The 8480-nt window shown below is 48.6% G+C and overlaps 1 protein-coding gene across 1 annotated transcript; it reads right to left on the bottom strand.

The window, feature by feature from the left end:
- Nucleotides 1-127: 127 nt before the first annotated feature.
- On the bottom strand, nucleotides 128-6649 carry zbtb11 (zinc finger and BTB domain containing 11). The gene is made up of 10 exons (XM_083672212.1): nucleotides 6145-6649; nucleotides 5554-5819; nucleotides 5114-5345; nucleotides 3777-4867; nucleotides 3214-3528; nucleotides 2691-3084; nucleotides 2007-2124; nucleotides 1718-1876; nucleotides 1377-1552; nucleotides 128-1242 (listed from the first exon to the last, which is right to left on the bottom strand). Exons 1-10 carry the CDS (start codon nucleotides 6452-6454, stop codon nucleotides 695-697), a joined length of 3609 nt encoding a protein of 1202 aa, XP_083528338.1. The 5' UTR covers nucleotides 6455-6649; the 3' UTR covers nucleotides 128-694.
- Between the last annotated feature and the right edge of the window lie 1831 nt (nucleotides 6650-8480).

The following is an 8480-nucleotide window of genomic DNA, read 5'->3' as shown; positions in this document are numbered from 1 at the left end:
TGTGCAGGTGACCCAAGATAAATATTATAAAGTCAACTGCAGAATAATCGTCAACATAATTATTTGGAATCATTTCTTGACAATTTGTTTGCGGTTAGTGTGTATGCATACAAGTGTAGTTGTAGCCTACAGTATTTGGTCTTAGATGATAATGACATGCAAGAACAAACAAGTGTTTTCAGAGCAGCAGTAGAGATGAATAAGCTAATGGTACTTTATTTGAGTTCCCTCCATCTAAGATACAAGTATGGTAAGCCTGTAGCCAGGGTGGACTGAAGGATCTTGTGTGCTACAGTTGACCTTCTCAGGTTTACTCTGTAACCAACAACTAAAGGGGAGGAAATAAATCAAACATGGAGGAAAATATCAAATGACCTGGAGTAAAGCTGCGTCATTAAACTAGGTTATTTCAGAATTTCAACAAAACATCTCTCCTGAGCTTTTATTTGTGATACACATGAAATGTAGCAGTTAATCCAGAGTATTGTCATGACTTTACCTATTTACATATTGCGCACACACGCACTCGCACACACACGGTTGGGCTGAGCGGAAAAAGAATACTCATGGTTCATTCATGTACATTTTCAGTAAAAATAAATGCACAACTTTTTTTTACAATCTGGCCCACTTTATACAGAGCAGTGCAGTAGGTATCACTGTGTTCAGTCCTCATGTCCCTCCTAAAGTCAAGTCAGTCCACCTCGGCCACATGGGCCACCTCCACCTCCATGGTCTGGATGACCTCTGGGTTCTCCTCCAGCTTGGCACCTGGCGGGAGCACCGACTGTTGGGCCAGCACATAGTTCACCACCTGCATGATGCTCTGGTCCGACAGTGTCGACACCCCATCGCCGCTCACAGCCTGGACCGCCTCCACAGCCTGGACCGCCTCCACAGTCTCCTCAGTGATCAGCACCGTCTCGATCTCCTCAGAGGGCGACGGCTGGGCGGGCCGGAGCTCGGGGGGCAGGTCGGAGGCCAGGATGCTGACGGCGTGCTCCACCTGGGTGCCCTGGTTGTGGAACTGGAGGGTGTCCTTCTCCAGCATGATCTTCCCTGGCAGGTGGTCACCGTGGTACTTGGACATGTGCTTGCGCAGGGTGCGGGCGTCGATGTGGGCCTCCTGGCAAACAGGGCACACATAGGGGCGCTCGCCCGTGTGCGTGCGGACGTGGCGCTTCAGCGATCGGGCGTCAGCCCAGGCGACGCCACACGTCAGACACTCAAAGGGCTTCACCCCTAGGAGAAGAAAGGGCAGAGTGGAGAGAAGCACACAACATAAACACAAGCCCTATTCTCCAGACACAATGAATGAGTGAGTGTTCAGACACAGTTGAACAGTTTGGCTAGCATGCGAGGTATTCAACACTCACCCTGGTGGTTGTTCATGTGGCGTCTGTACTCCCGGAGCTGGGTGAACTTCCTCCCGCAGTGCTCACACTCTCTCTCCAGGTTCTGCTTTACTCTGCCCTTCTTGCCGTGGGTGGCCTTCTTGACGTGCCTCCTGAACAGAGCCTTCTCAAAGAACTCCTTCCCACACACGTTACACCTACAGGAACAACACCACACGTCAGGACCCGAACCTCATTTGTGACTAGATACAGACTCAAACAGAGTCCATCTCAAACAACGATTACTGTTTTTTGTTATGTTAATTAATCCGTCATGGGTTATTAAACCACAAGGTTATATAAACTTGGATGTAAACACTCACTTGTAGGGCTCAGCCACGCTGTGGGACTTGACGTGGGAGTACCAGTCCTTCTTCCAACTGTAGCACTTCCCACACACTTGACACTGGAAGGGCTTCAGCCCCATGTGCTTGTTCATGTGTTGCTGCAGGTCTTTGGCCTCATAGAAGCTCTTTTCACAGCTGGCAAACACACAGAAATACAGCGGTCAGGAGATGGGTGAACTATGCAGCTCATTCACAATACATTGAATGTATTGTGTGTGTGTGTGTGTGTCTGTGTGTCTCGTGCGTGCATGTGACAGATACTCACTGAGAACAGGGGAATCCACGAACATCTGGTTTGGGCTGGTGTCTCTTTAAGTGCTTGCTCAATCCAGATGCTCGGTGGAAAGACCTCCCACATGTGTTGCATAGGTATTTGGATTCACCTGTGAAGGAATTAGCAGGTATTTTGCTATTTTAAGTGGAGCCTGACAGATACGTATATTAGAGCACCAATACTATCGGCCGATGTCGGCCTTGTACAGAAATACCTGCATCGGCATAGTCCTCTGATAATACACCAGTACAGTCACACAGTAAGATATGATTTACCAAGAATGTATTTCACCAGTTAACATGGCTAGCTTGTATCCAAGAAGGACGTTTTTGCTAACTTTTGTCACAAGCAGCTTGAATGTGTATTTCCAATCAAATGTATGAGCTGCACGACGCAGGTATTTTACTCTCCTGAAGAGATCTGAATTTACCACTTCGATAATGTTTGTCTTGGGGGAGGGGGGGGATATTTTAGTGGAGGTAATTTCTAACAGTTAAACGTTTAAGTGATAAGAACAATTATTTAATTCTACATGTATTCTGATGGCATGTCAGCTTGCGATTTGACTGCTAGATATAGTTTTCGACCCACAAAAAGAAACAATAGGTCTGTACTACAGTATTTTGGAATTCCTTATCATCCCTTGTAAGCAGTGTTACACAAACACACACCCACCTGTGTGAATGCTGGTGTGCTCCTCCAGGCTCCTTTTACTGACGAAGGACTTGTCACACAGTGTACAGTGGAACTGCTTGGCAGCATCGTGGAGAGCTCGGTGCATTTTGAGGCTGTGCTTGTGGGCGAATGTCTTCCCACAGACCCTGCAGGCGTGGGGCCGCACCCCTGTGTGGTTGAGCATGTGTATACGCAGGGAGTAGAGCTTAGGCAGGGTCTTCCCACAGATGTCACAGACAAACTCTCTCTTGGTGCGGCCCTTGGCCTTGCCATCGCCCTCCAGGCCCTCCTCTGCAGAGGTCCTCACCATGGGCGCTCGCTGGCTCTTCTGGTGCTTGTGACGGGCGAGGTGGGCACGCAGGGAGGCGGTGTACTGGAACTCTTTATTACACAGCTGCAGAGAAAGAGAGCATTGTCACTGGAACATCTCTGCCCACTCAGGACACCGCAAGGAGAACTACATCACAGCCAGACCGGACTCTGCCACTCATTTCACACATCATGACAACAAGACAGTACTCACGCTGCACTTGTAACCACGGGCCTTCTCGTGCTTCAATGCATGCATGATGAGAGCGTAGCGCCTCTGGAAGGACATGCCACATTCTGAGCATGTGTGTTCTCCATCTACAGCGCCCTCTGTCTGGGCTGACTCCTGCCCCGTCTCTGGCTGGGCTGACTCTGTCCCCTCTGTCCCAGGGTCCTCTGTCACAGATGTCCCCTTTGCCACAGCCTCCACTGACTCTGCCTCAGCAGCAGCCTCCAATCCAGCCACTTCCTCATCTGCCTGTGCTGGCCTCTTGGGTGGGCGGCCCCGCTTCACTAGCCTCTGACCCCCCTGAGAAGGAACACAAACACACATTCTCTCAGTCACTTATCTGCTAGTATTAGACACACTGTACAGTAATGCAAAGACAACTCATGGCTGGATTTGTGTACATGTACAAGTAGTATGCTGTACTACTGTGTGTCCACTGTCCATGAATCATTAATCTATAACGACATGCATCGTTTGTGTTTTTGATCTGAACAAGCTGGTTACCTTGAGGTGTGTTTATGTACATCTGAGTGTGCATTTGTGTTTACCTTGGGAGTGCTGGGGCGCTGTGGGGTTGGTGGCTTCTTGTCCTGTTCCTCGTTCTCCAGACCCATGTGCAGGCGGACGTAGCCCCCCTCTCCCATGGAGCGCTGACGCAGGCGCCTCTTGTAGGGGTCATCCGACGTGTTCTCCCCCTGGCCCTCCTCCACAGGCGTAGCGACAGGTTCAGGAACCTCCTCCTCAGCTGGCACCACCAGTTCCTCAGGGATAATTTCCTGTTTCACCTTCGCAGGGCGCCCACGCTTCCGTTTCGGGGGCGCCTCAGGCTGGGTCATTGGCTCCACCTTCTGTTGCACTGACGTCCCCTCCTGTAGCACTGCCTCGTCCGTTACTGCAGGGGGAGCTGCAGCTGCCAGGTGTACCACCTCTGTGTGGGGGACTTTGCCTGGGTCCACATTAATGAGAAAGGCCCCTGGCTCCATAGGGTTCTCCCCCTCCTGAGGCTGCTCCATGGCTAGACATGCTGAGACCACAGCCAGGGATTCACTAGCTCCAGCCTGCCCGCTGTGAGTGACCACGGTCATGGTCTCACCTTCTTCCCCTGCCTCTCCACAGCGGGAAATGAGGGTCATGGATTCACCAGGGCCCGCCTGTCCACTGTGAGTGACCAGAGTCACCATCTCACCTGGCCCAGGCTCTCCACCTAGGGGCATCACGGCCATGGCCTGTCCTGCTTCAACATCCACATCCTGGGTGACCACTGCCATAGGTTCCCCCGCAAAGGCCTCCCCTGTGTGAGTGACAACAGCCAGGGACTCCCCTGCTATGGCAGCCCCAGTATGGGTGACCACTGCCTGGCCGTCACTCTGTATGGTCACCATGTAAGCCCCAGAGTCTTCAGTAAAGGCCTGTTGAGGTGCTGGTTGGCTTGACACAACAGTGTGGATGTCTCCTCTCTGGTATACCATGAGCTTCTGTTCTTCCACTTGCTTGTGCACAGACTCACAGATCTGGAGCACCTCGGCCATCAGCAAGTGTCGTGCCAGGGTGGCAACGTCTGCCATCACGCAGAAGTTAAAGGTGAGGTTGGAGGTGTAGGCAAAGTCCAGCAGAGGCAGAAAGCTGGCCTTGCTGAAACCTGGGGTGAAAGACAAAATAAAACATTCACAGGCTGATGATCTGACCAAACCATTTCAGTAAGACATCAATGACTATTTCAACAAGCTATGACATCCACATACATTATCACAACCATTCTACATTCTCTTGTTGTTAAGTGTAGAACCATGCCACCACTGTTAAGGATACTTTCCCATGCTGCTCTGACAACTTCCACACCACTACACTGCTACATGAACCACTGCTGCCCTCCCCTGTGTCTCACCTGAGAGGTCCACCACAGCCTCGTGAGTGGACACGGCTCCCTTCTCAACAAAGAGCTCATTGAAATAGTCGCTGCAGGCTGCCAACACAGCCTTGTGTGCACGGTGCTCTTCTCCTTCGATGAGCAGGGTGATGTCACAGAACTGATTGCCGAGGCGCTGCTGGTTGAGTTTGTCCAGCATCGTCTGTCCATGTTTGGGCAGATACTGCTTCACCACACCCTTGCTGTCCACCTGCAAGTCAACACAGGACAGAGGCATCCCAAACATACATCATGAGGTCTTTCCATTTTCATACATAACATGATGCACCACTACTTTCAGTATGAAAGAACAACTTGTTTGTATGATTGAATATGTATAAAGAGAGAATTTACAGCATGCGATGAAAGAAACTCTGATGGTGAAGCAAATTCATCCCAGTGTGTGACGCAATACTTACAAAGACCAGTTCGTGCTTGGCCACTGTGTTGGACATCCGGGCCCTCCGATGAAAGGAGCCAACAGAGTCCAACTCCTCATCTCCTTCTTCATCTTCCTCCTCATCTTCCTCATCATCATCACTGATATGGACTGTGACTGCTCTGCGTCTCCCTGGTCGTCCCACTGGTCTAGGTCCAGTGCCGTCATCCGCCAATCCCCCACGATCTTGCCTGCTCTGACAATGACTGCATTTTCTGATGTAGTCCTTCACCTGCTTCAGGATACCTAGGATAGCAAACAAACAGTGACAGAATGACTCATGGTGCAAGTCATGGCTTGGACTCTAAACTCCATTCAAATCATTATCATGGAGTAGTATTCCACAATGCGGTAAATAGATTTCTGAACAAAATGCATTAAAACAGCTGTTTCGGTAGGCGGCGGAAGAGAGTAACGTAGCGCCTGTATGTTGTTTGATGGGTGGCGTAGACTACGTTGACAACTGAACTGTCAATGCACACAGCTAGTTTGTTTAGGGTATGTTATATAACCTTTCCAAGAAAGATATAAGTTGCCCGTTATGGGAAGCGCGTTGATTTATTCAACGTACCTCTCCACCAGTAGGTTTGAGAAATTGATTCCCAAGTTTGGTGCTGGTTGATGTGTTCTCCTCCGGTGGTAATGTGCGACTGATCGATAAGTTCCTTCCTTCGTCCATCCTGTAGCACCACTTCCAACTCGGTGAATGCATCCAGCCCTTTCTGCCGCCGCTGGTAATACAGCGTTCCATTTCGCACCACATAACACGCAGCTGCTTTGCGTATTTTTCTTTTGGTATTGCCATGTGTTCCTGGCGCGTATGGCTCCCGCTCATCGGTCAGATACCGTCTGATAGCTAAGTAGCTTTCCTCGCACGACATTACCCCAATTGGTCGCGCTCTCACCACAAAATAAGATATCTGTGTCGAAGAGAAAATCCTCTTCGAACTTGTAATATGAAACTACAATTTATCTGTCGTTTTCAATTGCCACATAGTATACATAAAACGGTACAAATACTATATTTCGGATTGTTTTCTAAGGTGGAACTGCAGTTCGTGACCGTGAGGGTTGGACTTGCATGAACAGACAAAATGGCTGCTGCACAACCGGATGTTGCGTGAGAAATTGCGGAAGTTTGAGAAATGACAGATGACAGTGTTATGTACATTTTTGGCCACAAGAGGGAGCAATGTGTCAATAACCGTTTTGTTTTTATTTTTTCTCTGTCAACACTCACTGTGGTTCTGAATGAAGGAATTTATTTATTTGCTTTATATACTGCTAATAAAGTTTACGAAACTTGGAACGTGTGTTAACAACACGTATTAAAATAACGTGTTGTTTGGTGACATAACCACACAATTCCATTATGGATAAGCTGCTGAGGATGCAGGTGGACTCCCCAATTGTTTCCTGGATTACAAACTACCTGACCAACAAGCCACAGTTTGTACGGCTGCAGGTATGTGTGTCGGACTGGGTGGTGAGCAGCACTGGTACCCCCCAGGGGACAGTTCTGGCTCCCTTCCTCTTCACCCTCTATACCTCAGATTTCAGGCACAACACAAATACTTGCCGTCTGCAGAAGTTCTTGGACGATTCTGCTATTGTGGGATGTGTCAGTGGAGGCCAGGAGACCGAGAACAGAGGACTGGTGGACAGGTTTGTTGAGTAGTGTGAGCAGAATCACCTGCTACTCAACATCAGCAAGACAGATGAGATGGCGGTGGACTTTGTGAGGACTAGGGTCCCCCTGTCTCCTGTTTCCATCCAGGGAGAGGACGTAAAGGTGGTCCAGAGTTACAAGTACCTGGGGGGTGCACCTGGACATTAAACTGGACTGGACTGGTAACACAGATGTAAAGAGGGGCCAGAGCCGGCTTAGTGCAGGACTCTGCTGAACATGAAGAAGAAGACTCTTTATTTGGCCATGCAATCAATTCTCATCAATTTGACACAATTTATTTTCCTCCTGAGAAACACACACTGCACACTGAGCTCTGAGCAGCCGTTAAGTGCCACTTATTGCATGGCCAGTTAGGGGTTAAGTGCCACTGCACAACGGCAGTGGTAGGAACCTTAGTGCCAGAGTGTGTAGAACAGATAGTATACCTTCCAGTTCCAGATATACCTTCCAGTTACCAGCTCCCTCCTAGGGTGGGGATTGAACCAGCAACCTCCTGATTGCTGGCCGGCCTCTCTAACCTCTAGGCCACCATCCCCTACATGACACTGGCAGAGCAGGGCAGAGCTCCTTTAGCAACAGACTATTACAACCACGTTGCACTAAGGAGCGCTATAGGATATCTTTTCTGCCTGCCGCAATAAGACTGTACAACTCTTCCTCCGGCTGGCTCAGTCGGGGTGATTAGAGTCAGGCTGGGGATGTTAAATCATACAGGACTGTTCTTACTGTATATAATGTTTCAGATGTCTATTTTTATTTTTATTCTATTATTGTATTCTATTATTGGTGTGAGCTTCTGTAATACCTTAATTTCCACTCAGGGATCAATAAAGTACCTATCTATCTATCTATCTATCTATCTATCTATCTATCTATCTATCTATCTATCTATCCTCGATCCATCCCAGTACCACAATGGTCTTCTAAGATCCAATCATATTTTTTCTTCCAAGGAAGGCTAGGGTAGGGGAGATTTCATGAGACCTGATATAATGTATGATGCGAACATTGATAATTATATTTTCAGATAAGGATGAAACAAACAATCTTCGCTGATCGCTCACATACACATTAACTTAATTTATTGAGTAGCCTGTAGTGAAATTAAATCAATGATATAGTATTAGTATTGGTATTGCTGGAATAAATGGAAGAGGAGACTTCTAGGGAGCCATTATTGAATGTCTTCAACGATCCTTCTTGTCTGGGTCTGGAGA

Source organism: Argentina silus (assembly GCF_951799395.1).
Source record: "Argentina silus genome assembly, chromosome: 6".
NCBI lineage: Eukaryota > Metazoa > Chordata > Actinopteri > Argentiniformes > Argentinidae > Argentina > Argentina silus.
The sequence above is the reverse complement of the archived record's forward strand: the minus strand, read 5'-3'. Positions and strand labels throughout refer to the sequence as shown.